The sequence below is a fragment of the Doryrhamphus excisus genome, chromosome 21 (assembly GCF_030265055.1).
Source record: "Doryrhamphus excisus isolate RoL2022-K1 chromosome 21, RoL_Dexc_1.0, whole genome shotgun sequence".
In the NCBI taxonomy this organism is placed as follows: Eukaryota; Metazoa; Chordata; class Actinopteri; order Syngnathiformes; family Syngnathidae; genus Doryrhamphus; species Doryrhamphus excisus.
In genome coordinates, this window is record NC_080486.1 from 11,150,321 (window position 1) to 11,170,000 (window position 19,680).

General features: G+C 44.5%; 3 protein-coding genes across 10 annotated transcripts in view; 2 read left to right on the forward strand and 1 right to left on the reverse strand.

Moving 5' to 3' along the window:
* The window catches only part of asap1b (ArfGAP with SH3 domain, ankyrin repeat and PH domain 1b), a 39,739-nt gene extending 37,168 nt beyond the window's left edge, over positions 1-2,571 (forward strand). For all 6 annotated transcript variants that reach the window (XM_058060751.1, XM_058060752.1, XM_058060755.1 and 3 more), the window contains 5 exons: positions 264-342; positions 690-754; positions 826-1,349; positions 1,460-1,582; positions 2,023-2,571. In XM_058060751.1, the coding sequence (XP_057916734.1) occupies positions 264-342; positions 690-754; positions 826-1,349; positions 1,460-1,582; positions 2,023-2,097 (866 nt within the window). In that variant the 3' untranslated portion in view covers positions 2,098-2,571. The remainder of the gene's footprint in view (positions 1-263; positions 343-689; positions 755-825; positions 1,350-1,459; positions 1,583-2,022) is intronic.
* Positions 2,572-3,218: 647 nt separating this feature from the next.
* Positions 3,219-19,680, forward strand: part of fam49bb (family with sequence similarity 49 member Bb) — a 21,961-nt gene continuing 5,499 nt past the window's right edge. For 2 of the 3 annotated variants that reach the window (XM_058060777.1, XM_058060779.1), the window contains exons 1-5: positions 3,219-6,167; positions 9,605-9,701; positions 16,416-16,496; positions 17,053-17,174; positions 17,263-17,368. In XM_058060777.1, the coding sequence (XP_057916760.1) occupies positions 16,424-16,496; positions 17,053-17,174; positions 17,263-17,368 (301 nt within the window). In that variant the 5' untranslated portion in view covers positions 3,219-6,167; positions 9,605-9,701; positions 16,416-16,423. Of the gene's footprint in view, positions 6,168-6,582; positions 6,723-9,604; positions 9,702-16,415; positions 16,497-17,052; positions 17,175-17,262; positions 17,369-19,680 lie in introns of those variants that run through there. The other variant, XM_058060778.1, reaches the window with a different exon arrangement.
* eef1a1l3 (eukaryotic translation elongation factor 1 alpha 1, like 3) lies at positions 3,874-5,940 on the reverse strand. Its single transcript, XM_058060776.1, has 7 exons — positions 5,713-5,940; positions 5,463-5,642; positions 5,027-5,323; positions 4,821-4,971; positions 4,510-4,766; positions 4,199-4,433; positions 3,874-4,139 (listed from the first exon to the last, which is right to left on the reverse strand). The coding sequence occupies exons 1-7, from the start codon at positions 5,854-5,856 to the stop codon at positions 4,036-4,038; spliced, it is 1,368 nt and encodes a 455-aa protein (XP_057916759.1). The 5' UTR covers positions 5,857-5,940; the 3' UTR covers positions 3,874-4,035.

The window sequence follows — 19,680 nt, forward strand, 5'->3', positions numbered from 1 at the left end:
CGTGTGTCACACATAGCGGGACGACACCTTTTTAATCGCACAATTTCCAAGCGACACCGCTTCATGGAAAGCTCAGCCAGACGACACCTCCCTCGCCCTCCCTTCCCATTGTTTTTTTTTATTTTTAATTCTTTATTATCCGTAAATCATCATCATCAGCATGTTGATTTATTCCATATTTATTTCACATTCATCTCTCGGTGTTCGAGTGTGTGTTGATCTGTCGTGAATAATCTGTTTGTGGCCGCCTGTCGCTGCTTTAGGAAGCGATTCCACGCCTCCTCCTGTGAACAAGATGTCTCCCGTTTCCAACAAGTTTGAAGGCATTCCTCAGCAGCAAAGGTAATCCAGAAAGATGGGTGGTTAGATGGATGTGGATGCAGTGGACACATGCATCAATACAAGACTTGCATCAAAAAATGGGCTTTTCCAAATTGAATGTTTTCAAACGTTTTGGTTCCCGACTGTACATGCCACGGTCCAAATATTGGAAGCAACATGATGCAGTATGAACAGTATAATGCAGTTTTACCACTACAATCACAATAATCAAAAATATTGTTAAATTATCACCTCTCAGACTGAGTGTTATTATGTGTAAAAAATGGCTGGATTTTCAATGAGACTCTTGTATTGCATTTCAGTAAATTGTGCATGTGTCTGTAATTAAGTTGTTCTTTTTCTTGCAGCTCTACTTCCAGCAATACAAAGTCCACACTTGGTCCAAGGGTTCTTCCCAAACTACCTCAGAAAGGTGCGCTTGTTTTGACGGCGGTGACGTGGCGGTGTTTGATGCGTTATTCACAGGTATGCTTTTCTCTGCAGTGGCGTTGCGGAAGATTGACACTATCCATCACCCTTCCATGGATAAACCAAGCCTCCCGCCAGAGGTCTTCCAAAAGTCCCCTCCGGGAACAGACACCCCGCAGAAGGCCGCCGCTCCAGACAGGCCCCACGGCGACCTGCCCCCTAAGCCTCAGCCGTCCGAACTCCCCCCGAAGCCTGGAGAGCTCCCTCCCAAGCCGCAACTCTCGGACCTCCCACCGAAGCCCCAGCTGGGAGACCTGCCGCCCAAGCCGCAGCTCAAAGACCTCCCTCCGAAACCTCACCTCGCCGACATCCCGCCCAAACCGGGATCGGGCGAGACGGTTGCCAGAGCGGCGTTGGGCGACACGGTGACTAGGCCTCAAACGCAACCGCCGCCCCCACCTCAACCTCAGCCTCAAGACTCGCCGTCGCCCAATCCGCCGAACACGGCGCCGTCCCCGCAGCAGACACCTGAGGACACCAACGGCACACCGCCGGGGACCTCGGAGACGCCCGTGCCCCTCCCGAGGAAGATCAACGCGGTACACACACAGCATGAAGCACTCATGCACTTTTACAACATATTTAGTATTCATCTATAATTACATCACATACACACGCATGTAGAAGACTTTCATTTGTGCCGCTGCAGGGTAAGAGCAAAGCGCGGCGCGTGAAGACCATTTATGACTGCCAGGCCGACAACGATGACGAGCTCACCTTTGTGGAGGGCGAGGTGATCATTGTTACGGGGGAGGAGGACCAGGAGTGGTGGGTAAGTCTGGGAAAAAACCCTTCTTTCATTGAACACCTTTACACAGGCTATACAGGCTATGTGAAATACTGACACCTAGTGGCGATGTATAGATATTGCTGGCAATTGAATGAAGTTGTGATTTTTGGAAAATCAGGTTGAGAAAAAAGTTGTTACAAGTCAGAATAGGAAAATAAAAAAGTTGCATTCTTACTAGAACTATTTTTTTACGAGAATAAACTAGTACAGAGTTGAAATATGAAGTAAAAATACATTAATACATTCAAGTTGTAATTTTTGGAAAATTATGTTGGGATAAAATGATGTTATATTACCCAAATATACAACATTTGGGTCTTGAGTGTGTATAGTGACATCGCCAACTAGTGGTCTGGCATGCATATTACACCTCATTCACCCCCATACGTCCCTTTAATCACTCTTTTATTTTCTGCTTCCAGATCGGTCACATTGAAGGCGAACCGGACAGAAAGGGGGTCTTCCCCATGTCTTTTGTGCACATCCTGAGTGACTGACGGTCCCCCCATAAAAAGCCTTTGCACTACATCTCTCGTTCACTCTGTGAGGAGCTGTTGTAAATAGCTCTAAAAAAAACAAAAAAGACACCTCCTGTGGCAGAGAGAGTTAATAAGAATGAAAAAAAGGCTCATCCATGCTGTATAAAGAATGTGCGTATTCTTCCTCCACCAGTATTATCTTCACCCTACTATTATTATATAGCACGGCCGCGACCAAGCCACTCTCCGCCCGCCCCCAGCACTTATCTAAAGTCTATGTTAATGCTGTTACTTTGTATATAAATGTATGTAAATATATATATTTGTGTGTTGGAGTGTACATACAAGAAAAAAAATGTACCACAGCGCTCTCCAGAGTATTGAACATCAGGGCAGGAGAGTTTTATCTGTATTCATTTGACCTGGGAGCGGGGCGGACGCATAGGAATCTCGCATCCTTGTTCACCTCATGATTGACTGAAGACCCCCCCCTCAACATTCACACACGTGTGCTTCATTAAATGTACTCCCTGTTCCTGCTTGCTTTGTGTGTACACGTGTTCTGGTTGTTTTACAGTATAGAAACCTGCTGCTAGCGTGTGGTGGAATATCCAAGCCTGTGGTTCACCAGTTTAAAACTTTCCCATTTCCCATCATGCACGGCGTGACTGGACTGCCCGGGGGCGGCCGGGACGCTCACCTCAGGGTTTGAAGAGCCACTATAGAGGGCATCCTGAAGCCACTATTATTAAGAATGACCAGTATTTAAACATTTCAGCAATAAACTGTCCACACATTTCACAACTTGTGTTCACAGTTGAGTGTCTTGTAAGGAAATCTGGAAAAAACACAGACAAGCTTTAATTTGAATATCATTCCACATGACTGGACTCAATACTTGTAGATTATGAGAGATGATGTAATGTCACCTGGTTCTCACTGATGTTTAGGAACAAAATCAACCCATTGTATCATTAAAGTGCTGTACTTCAACTTGTCTATGCCCTTTTACTTCAGACATTACGGTAATTGTTTTAACTACAGCTCAAATTTTATTAACAGAAATTGGACGGGATTAAAATTACGAAACATTTAATACGATAAAGTAAATTTATGAAAAAAACAAGTTGAAAAAGCCAACTTTGAGAATAAGTCGTAATGTTAGCTTTGCCAAAGGTCATACGTTTTTCATAGCTGTCTCAGACAATGCCTGCTATATTGATTGAGACTAAAGCCGTAAATCTACGAGAAAACGCGTAACTATTTCAACAGGCATTACCTGGGACAGCTATACAAAGGGGGGGACTTAGGTGACCTTTGGCATTTGATGTGGGCGGGTAAAAAGGCGGAAGTCAGTGTAGCTAGACGTGCTAATCGCCTCGTGCGCAACTGTTTTGCTACAAGAGGAAAGAGTTCTTCCTTCCCGAACTATGCTCAGTTTCCTCTTGGACACGTAATTATTACTTTATTCTTTTAAATTTATGACAGTTCTCAAAATTTAATTCCCCTGCCCCCCAAATCCAATTCAAATTTGCCGTTTTGTCTACTAAACTCATTTTGGTCAGGTAGGCTAGCCTGGTGTAGTCGAATTAAATAGTGTTTACCTTCAATTGTTGGGACTCAATTTTATTTGGGTCCATGGCAGGTTATATATTCAATTTTTTTTTTTTTTTTTTAATAGTGGTCATGTAGTATGCAGGAACAGTTTTGAAAACTTTCCTACACCGCATTTGCTGTACCCCAGTACCTCAAATTCTAATACTGTGCTAAATTACCAGGCTGTTTTTGCAAACATTTCAGAACCTCATCTTCCAGTCTTTTATTTTGATATTTTTAAACCAAAATACACCTCCTGCAGAAGTTAACACTTAAATTAAAATAAACACTGTGCTGCAACAAACATTTGCATTTTAAAACAAAAAGTTGACTTTAAAGCCATGCTATACCAAAACTAACTTATTTAAACACTTGTGTTTTAACTTTGGAGCCTTTGTTCTTCTCCACAGACTTAATGATGCCCACAGCCACCGTTTGCTTCAGGTCTCTGGCTGCAAAGCGGCCTGTTGAGATGGAAAAAAAGTGACGTCCAGGCAAAATTAAACCCGTGTGATAGTCATACCTAATGGAGGGTAGGTGAAGAAGCTCTCCACACACATGGGCTTGATGGGGACCAGTTTGACGGTGGCCGCGTCCCCAGACATGAGCACCTGGGGGTGGTCTTCTAGCTTGTTGCCCGTGCGCCTGTCAAGCTTCTCCTTGAGCTCGGTGAAGCGACAGGTCACATGGGCAGTGTGGCAGTCCAGGACGGGGGAGTAGCCAGTTTTGATCTTGCCCGGATGGTTCAGGATGATCACCTTAGGAGGGTGGCACAGGATATTTGAGACCCGAGAGCGTTCCAAAAACTGTTCCACTTATGAACATAGGACCAACCTGGGCTTCGAAGCTGCTGACGTCCAAGGGCGGGTCCTGCTGGGCGTTCCCGGCGACGTCCCCGCGCCGCAGGTTCTTGACTGACACATTCTTAATATTGAAGCCGACATTGTGTCCCGGCAGGGCCGTCTCAAGCCCCTGGTGGTGCATCTCAATGGACTTGACCTCTGCTGTTACTTTAGCCGGAGAGAACATCAGCGTCATGCCGGGTTTGAGGATGCCGCTTTCGATCTTTCCAACTGGAACGGTCCCGACCCCTGCAAAGAAAGACTGAGTTCGTGCTGCAACTTTATCAACTTGAAACATCTTACCTCCTATCTTGTAGACATCTTGCAGAGGTAATCGTAAGGGTTTATTGATGGTCCGTACAGGCGGTTGAATGGAGTCCAGCACCTCCAGCAGGGTTCTCCCACTTGTATTCCCATCTCGCCGCCTCACTTTCCATCCTTGGAACCAGGGCATCTATAAAACGCCACTCAAGTCAGTCTGAACTTTTTATGGTTCTAACTGAGCTTACCCTCTGCGTGGCGGTGATCATGTTCTCGCCGGTCCACCCAGAAATGGGGATGAATGGCACGGCCGTTGAGTCGTAGCCGATTTTTTTAAGGAAGCCGCTCACTGCCCGGACCACCTCGTCAAAGCGCTTCTGGCTGTACGGCGGCTCGGTCACATCCATCTTGTTGACGCACACGATGATTTGCTTGACGCCCAGCGTGTAGGCCAGCAGGGCGTGCTCCCTCGTCTGGCCGCTGCGGGACACCCCAGCTTCGAACTCACCTTTGGCTGCTGACACCACCAGGAGGGCTACGTCAGCCTCGGAGAAAAATACAGAAATCACCAAGCAGCAGTAACATTTCAATTGCATTGAACTCATGCGCAATACTGCTCATGACCACTAGAGGGCATAGTTTTACAACTGAATTGGGTTTATTTGTGTGTAAGGTAGTTTTTACCTGTGAGGTGCCCGTTATCATGTTCTTAATGAAGTCACGGTGGCCCGGAGCATCAATGATGGTCATGGTGTACTTCTGAGTGTTAAATTTCAGCATGGAAATATCAATAGTGATTCCACGCTCCCGCTCAGCTTTCAGTTTGTCGAGCACCCAGGCATATTTAAAGGAACTCTTCCCCATCTAGATAGGTGAAAAAAAATTGTTAGAAGCAACTTTTTTTGTCGAGTTTACCATTTTTTTTTGTTTTAACCTGCGCTGCAGCCTTCTCAAACTTCTCCAGCTTCCGTTGCTCGATGCCCCCACACTTGTAGACGAGGTGGCCGGTAGTGGTGGACTTGCCGCTGTCCACATGGCCTATGATCACCAGGTTGACGTGAGTCTTCTCCTTCACCATGATGCTTTGCGGTCTCTTGTGGTTGGTTCAGACGTGTTCTTCCTCGCATGTATTCTGTGGATTTGAATTGTGGGCCGCCTCCTGTGAAGTTTCTTTATACTGGTGCTAAAATTGAGGACAGGTGTGATGCCTAATTATCCCTAATTGTCTTCCTGCCTTGCAGTTTTGGTCAAAATTAGACTCGACGCCACACAGTCCTGCAGTTGGAATTGTTTGGTATGGGAAAAGGTCATACATCTTCAGGCTACAGCAACAACAAATTTGATCATCCTATGAACAATTACTACCAGCAGTCAGGAACACGCAAACAGGTACATTTAATCATGGCCTTCTGTATGCATGCACTTTACTTTCACCTAGTCGAATATAACATCTGACATCATATAATAATAATTGTCTTCGGTTTCCATGCACTAACGCGATGTGCGTTTAAAAGTTGACACAATTATTATTAACCACACTTGAGGTTACAGTGCCCCCCTACAAAGAAGTCTAATAGACTTGAAGAATAAAGCTTTGTTGTTGTTTGACTGTTTATATTTGTGAATACAACTGTATCGGGTGGAATTAGCCACGAGTTGAACATTAGGCTATTATACGGAAGCAATGACAATAATAGAGGAGTGTGTGTAGTTCATGTTAATCTAGACAGGGGGGCGGGGTTATGTTGAGTTATGGTACGAGGCCACGTCCTCTGCGTCAAGTTGAACAAAACGAGCCCCCCTTGTGGGCTTGACGCCGATGACGTTCACTCACAAACCCGGAAATGGCCAATGGCTTTTCTTCTTGTGCTCGGAGCTCTGACCGCCGCTCCCCTACCTTTTAAAAAGCGTGTCGTCCAGCCGTGTACCTCCACCAGCGACTAGGTAAGACAAATAACTTCAATTCGAATCATAATAAATGATGATAAAGTTGTTTGTTAACCACGCGCCAGTTGCCATTCATTCAACGCTTACAATTATATGGCCGCGGGTCAAATAAACGATGAATCACGAGCGTTTTTCCGGCCACATCCCATCGTCAACTTGCTGTGAGTGATGCCAAATTTGTGTTATTTCTTCATTAAATCCTTAAATCTCGAACTAACTTCAAATTAAAATTACCTGTAAGGTTGTTGTCGCCCCCACCTCGTTTTTTCTCCGGTTTACATGTGGCAAGATTGACCCCCTTTTTATCAGCACAGTCAAGATGCCTGTAAAATGCAATAGCTAATAATGTGAATTATGTACTATGAAACTAGCTGTATGGCTTGGGTTAGTTTACAGTTGAATAATTTGGACTGTGACAGCTGGGATAATAGAATATAATCATGATCATGATGATTGACGTGCTTGGGGTTTGTTTTGATATGTTTGAAAAATATACAGGGTTATAGCGAGGATGCTGTATTTTGACGTTACAATATAGTTTTATACTGTTTGGAATAATACTTATGGTAAACGAGCTCCAAAAGTCAGTTTTTTTTAAATGTATTGAATTCTTATCACACTAATCATAACTTTTTCAAATGAAAATTAATAGAGCTGCACCCGCATATAGGAATGACATTGGCACAATGCAACCGACTGTAATACAGTTACTTTTTATATCCGCCGCCATTCATAATATGAATACACTCCAAAATAATCCACAGTGCATTTCAGTAAAAGTACATTGAGAGGAATATGCCTGAACAGTATGTAACCCCCCTCAATGTACGTCAGTATATTTTATGATTTGTACTTTATGTGGCCCCGTGCATCTTCTTCCTTCTGCAGAACGCATTGCAGCAGCAGTCTGCAAAACTCAGCTGCATTTCCGCCCTCAGCCGACTCCTGAAAGTGGAAGTGAAAACGTTCACAAAGTCCCATTAGCGTGTTGGGCAAGCTGTGATGCAACAGTTTTTCAAACGTAGGCTTGTGTAAATGTGCACGACTCTTGCTACGCTATCAATAATTAGCCAAATTGGAAGCTGAAAACCCTGAAATATTAATACAGAAATGTATTTTTTTCCCATTTAAACTTGATAAAACTTGCAGTTCTTGGTTAAGATTGCAGACGGTTTCATTATTAGATGGTAACCTGGCTTTTGTGCAGGCATACCTAATGTTGTGGCCAGTGAGAGCATCTTGCACATGTGTTTCTCTGCAGTATCATGGTAGCCGGTGTGAATTATTCATTATTTTCCATGCTCCTTCTAAAGTACTCCTCGGTCTGCTCGGGTGTCATTCTCGTGGAGTCAAACACTTCCTCGCAACGAGTAGTTGTGCCACTAGAAATGTTTAGACAGTTGTCTCCTGGGCGATGGATGTCTCAAAGATGCCAAGACTGTGACTGTGCAGCTTGTGAACACACATGGTGTCACCGAGCTCCTGGTCGGATTACGCTCAAATATTCCTGCTATGAATGCTCATCAGGTGGTGGGGCGGTGCCATGGTCATGATATTATGCCCGTAAAGACGTCACAATGTTCACACTGATGACGAAAAGATTTACTGGTTTATTGTTACTAAAAGTGTTACCTGATAATATCCTCATTTTAATGCAAATGTACTTAATTCCTGTAAAAATTAAATTTTTATTGCAAATTTATTCTTGCAAAAATTCTCTGTCATGACATTCCAACTTTGTAATATTACATCTTTTTATTGTAATATCACATTATATGCAGTTTTTTTCCCATAACACCACAATTTTATTTAATTAAAAATATTTAATATTTGCAAAAAAGGCTTTTTTGGAACCTACAGTATTTTTGTGGTATTTGTTTTTGTGATATAAATAACTTTATTCTCTTAATATTACGTCTTTATTCTATTTTGACATTATTTGCATAATAATAATGTTAATAATAACACAGAAATCAGATTTTCATTCCAAAAATATTTCAGCTTTGCTCTTGTACTCACAACGTTTTGTAATTTTTCCATTCAGATTGCTGCTCTGATGTTATCGCTTATGCTGCTCGCAGCCACTAGGGGGCCTGAGTTGCGTGATATCTGATATATAAGTATATATCATATTGATAAGATATTCCACTGCAATCCTCATTAATTTCTTTTTGTATTGCCATCTTTTAGCCTCATGAGGAAGTTGCAAATGGACTCCAGCCATATTTAATGGCACTAACTGTTGCCATACGTAAACGTGCACACGGCAAAGAGAGCACACATTATGATGCGGTGCTGCAGAATGGAGCGTTATCGATCCCTCCCTGCTGGTCTAATGTTGTCTGCGCATTTATTTGCACCAGCTTCCTCTCCGTCTCCATTGTAACATCCAGGAGTGGGTGCGGGGTGGTGACTATTTTTGTTTTAAAAATGTTATAAAAGTTAAAAATGGCTATCATGGCTGCTCGCTTGGTTCGTCGTCTTGTGTGCGGCAAGCTCCCGTTTTTCCTGCGTGTCCCTTCTTGCCCACGAAGAGCTCATCACCACACATCTGAGGTGATGACATGAAGCACTTGAGTCACTGAAAAGCCTGCATGAGACCCACCAACCTCAACTCCTTTACTGCATATCCGCCATTTTTGGTGTTCTTGCAGTAAAAGGAGTGTGAATGGTGGTCGTGGGACCTCATTGGCGGCAGGCGGCGTAGCCTTGTAGAAATCGGATGTGACTCAGAGGAAGTGTTGCACAATAGGAAGTGTTTTTCTTTGTGTGTGTGTGTGTGGTGGGGTGAGTGTTTGTTCCTCTACGTGAATAACACACGCTTGGCATGCTACAGTATGTGTGCAATTGTGTGTTAATGATTCTATGTGATCTTTCAGAGGCCGACCTCTGCTGGAGGATTGAGACCAGAGGCCACCAGCCAGGCCGGGCCTCCCTGCTCCTGACCCCACTGCTCTACATCAGCGCTGCTAGCAGGTGACCTTTGTATTCATTCATTTTTTTAAAAACTTAAATCACATATTGTACAACACATCAGCAACAGAACCAATGTTGTAATAGCGGTAGTGAGCAGCTAGCATTTATCGCACTGATTAGCGCCTCGTGAACAGCAGGAAGGCAAGTACAACACGCAGGAATTTCTCAGGAACATTTTTAGGTAGATAAAGGAGGTTGCCTACAGCCATAAGGGGTGATGATACAACTCCACAATAGAAGAGAGCAAGTTTGATGAGGTTTTAAGCTGGAAAAAACGACCACAAATTGGCAGAAGTGCATTTGATAAGAACCCGACCTGCTTCTCTTCCATTGAAATACATCCTGCACAGCAACCAGGAAGTGAAAATGTAGCCCTGTGCCTTGAAAAATCGGTCAAAATCATCAAAAATGTCCAGTACCAAGAAGGGACGGCTTTTGAAAAATAGCTGGGATTGAGTGAGTTATTAGACCACCATTTGAATAGATAAGCTAATCGATAGCAGACTGTTAGCATGGCACCCAAACACTGTACCTCCGGTCGTCCGCGGTCGAGCACGGCAATTGAAGTATTTTTTAATCAGCTTTATTTCAGTCGGTGCAATCCCTGCAAATATGCTGTGATCAGCCCAAATACTGATCCTTGCTTCCTCAAGTTGAGAAGTGTACCACTTTTTGGCGTCATATTGTTTTATTTTGTAGCCATAATAATAAAAAAGGACACAGAACACCCAGACATGCGCTTCTTCTTCAAAGTGCACAGTGAAAATGAATGGAGACAGAGTGTGTGAGTGTGTTCTTTGAACAAATAAACCACACAACCAAAATATAATATTCCGTGGCTGGAATCTGTCTATAGTGTCTGAAAGCAATTATTATAGTCACTGAAGTTCCAAGTTTGCAAGTGCATAAAAGAAAAGAGTTGAGCAATGAAGGTGCGTGAGACTTCCTCTTCCTTCACAGCCGACTAAGTGTTGATGCTCAACATTTGATCATGTGACACACTGGCAGCCATGTTTTATTCTGCAACCATTGAGACTCCCATCTAAAAGTCAGGGCTGGTTGAATAATGCTAAATATGTCCGCCTGACTTGTCACCATCTCCCTCTGTCTGTCTCCTTGGTGACTGTTGCTATGACGCACTGCCGTCCTTTCATTGGCTCCGCCCGGATGTGAGAATGCTGTGCCGTTCTGACAGCCAAGCCTCAGGTGCTTCACAAATAGGACCACTAAGCCATTGTGTCAGACCCCCACTGCAAGAGGCTCAGTGGCGTGCTCCGGTCGTTAAGCGAGGCTTTCGCACACATGCCCGTGGCGGTGCAGGCGGGGCAGCGGGGCTCGGCGGACGTGTTGCATTACGGCGGGGCGGGCTGATGCTGCAAACAAACGCGAGTCTTTTACAGGCGGGATTAGCTTCACTAAGCCCGGGCGAGGTTTGTCACATTCGCCTGAGGTGAGGCTTTTCTTAGCGCCGCTGCAAGGTGGCACCATGATTTGGTTAATACTGCCCCCTAGTGGCGCCGCATGGTGGTGTCATTCCTGTGTAAACTATAATAGTATTTTCTATTATTAGGTTTTATTAGTTTGCTTTTCATATTTTTATTATATTTTCTGTGACAGAAAATTCTGATCCAGAATCAAGGACATTTCTCAGAGTTCATTTTCCTTTTTTTTTTCATTTTGTCGGACATGAATCCTAATAAGTATCCGATTTCATGTTTGTTGTTTGGCTTTACACTCCTGACTCGGCACATTTAGAGCACCCCCTCCCTCTCTCTGACTGTAAAAAAAAACATATTTGAGTGTGTAGAATACGCACATAGCTTGTTATATCAGATAAAAGCTTCTGCTTGCTTATGAATTATTAATACCGCTGCCGGCAGGGTTACACTTTGTATCTCCAAGCCTGCCAGCTTGCTGTTTTTTTACCCCAACTCAGGCGAATATGACGCTCCAGCTCATAGTTGTGTATGTCGAATTATCATTCTCTTGCAGCCTGAAAGTGAACACTAGATGGTGTACAAATACAGAAAGCAGGAGGTACTTTTTATTAAAAAAAATAATAATCAAAAAGCAAAGCATTAATTTGTCATTTTTGGGTTTTTACTTGCTAAAGCTGCTAAAAGTTGAAATGATACTTGCAACAATAATAATAATAATAATAATAATAATATTCCGCCAGACAGGTTTGTGTTGCCACAAAGCGCAAGAAGACGGACAGACGGATGGATAAACTCGGAACGCCGTATACTGAGGACAACCTGTAACACAAATCAAAGATTCCGACTGTTTGGTGTATGACTTACTAGCATAACTACCAATGTAAAATCATCATATCATCATATCGTATCATCTTTTTGGCCAAAAGGTTGAAGCACCCCCACTGCTCTAATGTAAGAAGACTTATTACAAGGAGTGGCTTTGCATGCAGAGCCGTAATCCATCCTCCAGATGGCGCTCCAGTCTCATGATACAAAAATACTGGCACACTTCCTATCAGTTCCCCTCCACAAAACCTCCACTGTGCCCCACCCAAAATTCAGTTAGTGTTACTAGGCATAAAAAAATCATCTTGTAGTGATGCTGCATTGCATGTCTTCTCTTGGTAATATTTCAATTGATGTGAAGATGGCAACCTTGCATGCAGAAGCGGTCTTAAACTTTTTTTTTTTTTTTTTTTTAGTTCAATTTAAGGTTGTGTCTCCAGAGTCGCATTAGGAAGGTCAGTCAAGTAATAAGCAGTGTTTTATTCTTCCTCTCCCAGATGAATGATGGATGGAGGGGTCTTTGTGTAAACGTGTCTTGCAGGCCGCAGCCCTCAGGGATCTGCCGCTTGGATCCCAGACAGTGAGTCAATATGCCCTCCTTAATGATTCCCCAGCATTCATAAGGAGGAGTTAGAGGACCGTCAAGGACGTGATGAGGACGATGAGGCGGAGCGCTTGTTTACAGCTACGTGAAACATTACATTAGTCGTCAATTGACAAGAAAGATGAAACTCCACTTCTTACCGTTCTGTCGGCGGATCAATTGAGGCTGACTGTGTGTGTGTGTGTGCCTGTTGCCATGGTTTCCAACTTTTGGCAGGTGTCAACCAAAAAGAGGGGCTTAGCTTAGGATGAGGCAGGCACCCACTCACCCCCCCGCTTTCATCTGCTGTGCCACGTTGGTCCAAGTGCTTTTCCTGGTGGTGGAATGTTTAGCATGGCCATGTGGTTGCCATGGCGAGGCGAGACAGCTGATGATGTCGCTTGTAGTGATTCGGGCCCCTTGTGGTTGTTTTGATTTGGGTGGGGGAAGGGGGGGGGGGACTTAGTGGATGTTTACAAGGGTGCAGCCATACAGAAAGGCGTGGCCCACGAGGTAATTGAGTTCACCCAGCTGACTGGGATTGGCATGAGATGTTGGGGGTTGGGTGGGGAGGGGGCGCGCATGCCAACCCCCGATGGGTAGTGCTCCCCCATTTTCTGCCTGTCGGGTCGGGGCTCTGTCAGCGAGCTCCAGCGGGTCCAGGTCTGGCTGAGTGGGCTAATGCGATGTGGCGTGTCACCCGGGGAATCTGGGTCAAGTTTAAAGCTGCCTGTGCCGCAGTGTGACGCTCTGCAATCCCTCCCACTGCAATCACGCACACACACGCCGTTGCACCTCCGCCGCTATCTCTTCATTCCCAAATTATGACGAGCCGCGCTTTTTCTCCTTGCTGTAAACACACATGCATGCATGCATGCGTTCTCTCTACGCCCCAGGCAAGAGCGCTCAGCCTCTCCACGGCGGGGCCCACGTGACGCTCCGCTCCGCTCCGGGCCGGGGAGGGGCGGTTGTTTTTCTTGCGCGGTGAAGCGGCGGGGGCACGTGGATCCTCACGCTGCAGCTGAGTAGTGGAATGTCAGCACTCGCACACCCAGCGCTTTGTCGCAGTGCTCCATTTCAGAGGTGCCCTGCCTGTGGGTGTGTTTTTTTTTTTTTACGAGCGATGGGATGCAGAGTGCAGGGCGGTGCCACGTAGGGGTCAGGATGCTGCATGGGCGTGGCTCTGGCATCAAAATAACCTGTGTGGAATTTTAGCATCATGTCACATCAACTCAATGTAAACTGATTTCACTTTCATTTTCTATTTTTTTGCTAGGCTGCTAATGAAAACCAAGTCAAATTCAGTGGAAGCGGTGGAATCAAACGCTGCCCTGCTATTTCCCTCCCCGACTAATCTGCTGTTTTTGGCGCATTACCTCATCTGTATTAACATATTCATGTGCTTTCAAGTCCTACTACTACTGTACTCGCTGCTCCCAGGGCTCACGCCGCCCTCTCATTGGCTGCCGCAATGTTTTCAATGGCACCAAAAAAAAAAGTGTTTTGGGCTCCATGGATACAGTGAGCTGTCGGGTAGATCGGCCTCAGCCAATGGGAGCGCTGCGCGGGCTCCTGCCTGTCAGATTTTGTCACCCCCCCCTCTCCCAACCTCTCCTCACTGAGAGCACGCGATTGCTCTGTGGGGGGGTTCAAAACAACAACAAGGCTGCTGTCGGCCTCCTGGTGGTGCCCGGGTTGTTCTACTAGCGCCGTTTTAGCCTCCTAAAACATGTTTTACGTTCTATTAACACGTTCCCCTCCAACAACACAAATGTTGTTTTTTTTTGTCTCCGAGATTCTCTGGTGGACTTGAAAAGTGGGCCACACAAATCCCTGTCCGTAATATGACCTCCTTTCTGTCAGCGCAGGGGAGTGGCACCGTGCCCACAAGGCCACCAGCGCCCGCCGCCCTGTTGCCTCCGCCAGCCTCCTCAGCCCCTAGCTAGGTGGCGCTAGAGCACCGGCAGTCATGATTGGCACTGGACTCCCCCGACTGTGCCCGTGCGTGGGCGCGTCAGGTGCCGGCGTTTGCGGGGGCAGGCATTCAGGTCACATTAGTGCAGGATAAAAAGACGAGGCTGCGCGGGGGGCAGGTGGGACGTTGCAGGTGGTCTCTGGCTTCAGTTTGGCAAAGAAGGGACGGTTAAAAAGCACCAATCGCCAAAGTCAGGTGGGACCACCTGCTGCCATGAGTTCATCATTTGACGGTGACTTGTCTTGCACCCCCGTGCGCCCATTTTAGAAATGATGTCGAACCTCATGCCCCACTGAACCACTGCTGAGTGTGCACTTTGGCTGTCATCCCACCCCCCCAGAAAGACATCATCCCCCCTCATAGCCCATAAAGGTGTAGAATGTTGTCTCCGGTGATGGAGTCGGCCGCAGCTTTCAGCCTGGCAGACTCTGAAGTGCTCGTGTCTGCTTTCTAGGAGTCACATGGAGGACGCCGCACAGACGCCTTTGCACAGCTGTCACTTCTCATTGCACGACACGCAGCTGAGGCACGTGCACGCGTGCGTTTTGGCTGCCGAGCTGCACCGCTCAATCTTTCTCCATCACCGGCATGCGGAACTTAAATGTCACCCGAATTAAGCTTCTTGGTCTGTGCTGTCATGCAAGTGTAAAAAGAAGCTAACCGTTGTGTGTGTGTTTGTATTCATTCATTTTCTACCGCTTATCCTCACGAGGGAGCCTATCCCAGCTGTCTTCGGGCGAGACTGGTCGCCAGCCAATCACACATAGACACATATAGACAAACAACCATTCACACTCACATTCATACCTATGGACAATTTGGAGTCGCTAATTAACCTAGCATGTTTTTGGAATGTGGGAGGAAACCGGAGTACCCGGGAAAAAAAACCCACACATGCACGGGGAGAACATGCAAACTCCACACAGAGATGGCCAAGAGTGGAATCGAACTCGGGTCTCCTAGCTGTGAGACCTGGGTGCTAAACACTCGACCGCTGTGAAGCCACACCGAACACATTTATACTACATTATTATTATACTATAATGGGTAATAGAGGCGTAAAGTTGACTATAGGGGTGTTATTTCATGTCTAGAGAGCTCTAGTAATGAACTGTATTTAGAATGTGATAAGTTTTCTAATTAGGAATCATTCATTCATTCATTCATTTTTACCGCTTTTTCCTCATGAGGGTCGCAGGGGGTGCTGGAGCCTATCCCAGCTGTCTTCGGGCAAGACTGGTGGCCAGCCAATCACAGGGCACATATAGACAAACAACCATTCACACTCACATTCATACCTATGGACAATTTGGAGTCGCTAATTAACCTAGCAGGTTTTTGTATGTATATATATATACATATATACATATATATATATATATATATATATATATATATATATATATATATACATATATACATATATATACATATACATATATATATACATATACATATATATATATATATATATATATATATACATATATATATATATATATATATATATATATATATATATATATATATATATATATATATATATGACATAAATGTTTGACACACTATGTTAAATTAACGATCAGATTTGTTTGTGCAAGTTAATGAAGCCTTACAGTTGCCGGGTAGAACTTCATCTAAGCAAAAAAAACATCTCCTACCTCCGTTTATTTTTGGATTTTCTTTTTTTTTTTTGGCTTGACATCTGGTTGGTCAGAGACCATGTGCAGGAAGTGTATATTTTTGGGGGGGGTTCATCGAGGCACCGGGGCAGCGGAGCAGAACGCTGCCGAGTGAGACTCCCTGGATGCAGCGTGTGGGCGCCGTATTTTTCCTGTGCACCCCTGCCGCTCCGGAGTCAGTTATTGATCTCCCTCCGTTTCTTTCCACAGGTATCAACATGGGGAACCTGCTGAAGGTTTTGACCTGCACAGATCTGGAACAGGAGCCCAATTTTTTCCTGGATTTTGAAAGTGAGTGCAAGTTAGCGGCCCCGCCCCCCCCCCTTCCGCCCGCTATTGATCACGTGCATGTGTTAGCATGGCATTAGAAACTCCAGCCTGCACTTATCTCTTTTGGCTGTGTTCTTCCTAGAGGCACTTTGTATCAACCTGCCAGTTGCACACTGTTGTACTGCGTGCAGAATATCAATCACACCACCCCCCCACCCCACCACCCCCCCTCGGTCCTCATCCTCAAATATAACATAGAGTTCAGCAGCTTTGTAGCTCCAGGCCCCCCGCGACACGGCTTGATCTCACAACTGTGGAATTTTCACACTTGGCAAGCCCACAGATTCAGTCATACCTTCCTAGAGACGCTTAAAGTGATATTTTTTCCATAAAAATTGGTCGGAAAAAAACATATCATGGTGGTCCATTTTTTTGGTGGAGGGGGGGGTCCAGAAAAATAAACACCGAAAAGGTATTGAACACTGAAATATTCACTTCATTAGGTACACCTGCACGTTCCAAAGGAGCTGTTTTGTACAGCAACGTGACCCAGTTTCTAAATGTCGCCTCATTTCAGACGCGCGGCCCACGGACGCCGAGCGTGAGGTGTGGGAGGACGTGGACGTGGTGCTGAAGGACGCCAAGGCCATCCTGGACGAGCTGCAAGCCTACAAAGGAGCCGGACAGGAGATCAGAGAGGTACCTTGTTCCGGGGTGTCACCCTTGGTGCGGGGCGACCGTTCGTCTGAAGAAAATATTATTTATGATTTTTTTTTGTTTTTTTAAGGCCATCCAGAACCCAAACGACGAGGCGCTACAGGAGCAAGCGTGGGCGGCGGTGGTCCCCCTAGTGGGGAGACTGAAGAAGTTCTACGAGTTCTCCCAGAGATTAGGTGGGTTCCCCGCTGACTTGGTCATCACCATCATCACACGTTCTTAAAATACCATTAAAGAAGAAAATACCAGCAGTAATTTTGCGGGAGAATAACGTTAAAATAGGAGTCATCTTATGGTCGGAGGGGGAGGAGCTACTGCCTATGTTGATGTTGGTAATGGAGCCCCTCATATCGTGTATATTTCTATAAACAGCAGCATGCATTGTTGACATGCACGTCCCAGCATTGTGCACTGACCTCTGGGTGGGGGGGTGGGGGGGTATACATTGTTTAATTAGCACGGATGCAAAGGGGGACAGGGGGCTTAGGGGTTCCTTGATCTTCTTATGACCCCGAGGGTAAAGTCGGGGCGGCGGTGGGCGTCGACAGTCCGGCGGTGGTTGTTACGTAACAAAGTAGGTCACCTCGCCGCCGCCTTGACTTTAAGGCTTCGGGGGCGCCCCCCCCCCCCCCCCTCCCACCCCCCTCTCTGTCCCCGCCTGATCTGATATGCATGAGGCAGAGAGAGACCATTAGAGCGGGCTGGTGCAGCGACGTGTGGCGCGGCGCTAATAGGCTCAGCATACAGCATAGATGAGATCATGGAGAGGAGCTTATGTCATTGACTTTGCATATAAAAGACTCCTTATCCACTGCTCCTGCTACGGCTCCTGCTACGGCTCCTACTATGGCTCCTGCGCCACCTCTTTCACTTCACTTCAAGTTGGGAAGCAGCTTCCTTTCTTCAAGGTTGGCAGCTCTGTTTGCATAATCAATAAATCAATAAATGTTCACTAAATCATTATGATAAAAGGGTGCCATATTGTGGAAAGCAAAACATGGAGATATGTCTATTAGGAAAAACCTGTTATAAGTCGCCTCCCCCCCCCCCCCCCCCCCCCCCATTTTAAAATTACATTTTCCAAAAGTAACTTTCTTCTTGTATCATGAGTTCTAATATTACCACTGAGAAAATTGCATATTTTTTTCTTGAATATATCAAGTCCATGCTACTTAAATTGAATTATTTTTCTTTATTTATTTTAACTTTATTCTCGGAAAATTGCCTTTTTTTCTCGTTACAACATAACTTTTTTCTTGTAATATTTTGGCTTTATTCTCATTCAATTTCAAAATATTAAAATATATTTTTCGTAATAATAAGCTGACTTTATTCCCATAATATTTAGACTTTATTACCACATTAGAAGCTTTTCCTCAACCTAATTTCTCAGGTTATTATTATTATTATTTTATGTAAAATATTATATTTTCATAGATTACAGCTTTGTTCTCTTAATATTTCCACATTATTGTTGCAAAATTACTGCTGATTGTTGCTGCTTTTTTCAAATTGAATTTATTTTGTAATATTTTGGCTTTATTCTCATTAAATTCCAAAATATTAAAATATTTTTTTTCGTAATAATAAGATGACTTTATTCCCATAATATTTAGACTTTATTACCACATTAGAAGCTTTTCCTCAACCTATTTCTCAGATTTTATTAGTTTATGTAAAATATTATATTTCGATTAGATTACAGCTTTGTTCTCTTAATATTTCCACTTTATTGTTGCAAAATTACTGCTTTTTCCAAATTTACATTTTTTTCTTGTTGCAATACAACTTTTTTCTTGTAATATTTTGGCTTTATTCGCATTAAATTCCAAGATATTTAAATTCTTTTTTTGTAATAATAAGCTGACTTTGTTCCCATAATATTTATACTTTATTACCACATTAGAAGCTTTACCTCAAAGTAATTTCTCACATTTTATTAGTTTATGTAAAATATTATATTTTGATTATATTACAGCTTTGTTCTCTTAATATTTCCACTTTATTGTTGCAAAATTACTGCTGATTTTTACTGTTTTTTTCAAATTGAATTTTTTCTATTGGCCGTATTCAGGAGTCAGATTATATGTTGAGTACTATAAATTCCTACATGTTGGCAGGTCTGCATTAAAATGAAACCTCTTGCTCCTGAAATTACATACTCATATTGTTACATTATTCTGGTCAAATTGTGACTTTTCTTTTTAATATATTTTTTTTTATTGATCTTGGACACCCCTGCGTTTGTGAGTGACTAGCGAGTGACCCATGGGAAATGAATTGGATGCCCCCCCCCCCCCCCCCCCCCCATGTGTTTTTCAAGCAATCTTGGCAGCTTTTACCCGAGCAGACGTTATCATCACGGACTCGTCGTGCTTCCTCTCGGCGTTATATGGAGCAGACTGCTGTCTGGGTCTGCCGCTTTCTGGGTTACGTCGAGGCGGCGGCGGCGGCGGCACGTAATGGAGACCAATTGTACAGTACAGGA

Coding starts and splice junctions, on each gene's coding strand:
- eef1a1l3 (XM_058060776.1), bottom strand. CDS start 5,856: ATGGTGAAGGAGAAGACTCACGTCAACCTGGTGATCATAGGCCATGTG. Junction 4,972..5,026: donor TGATCACCGCCACGCAGAGG/GTAAGCTCAGTT, acceptor GGCGTTTTATAG/ATGCCCTGGTTCCAAGGATG. Junction 4,140..4,198: donor CTTCACCTACCCTCCATTAG/GTATGACTATCA, acceptor CCATCTCAACAG/GCCGCTTTGCAGCCAGAGAC.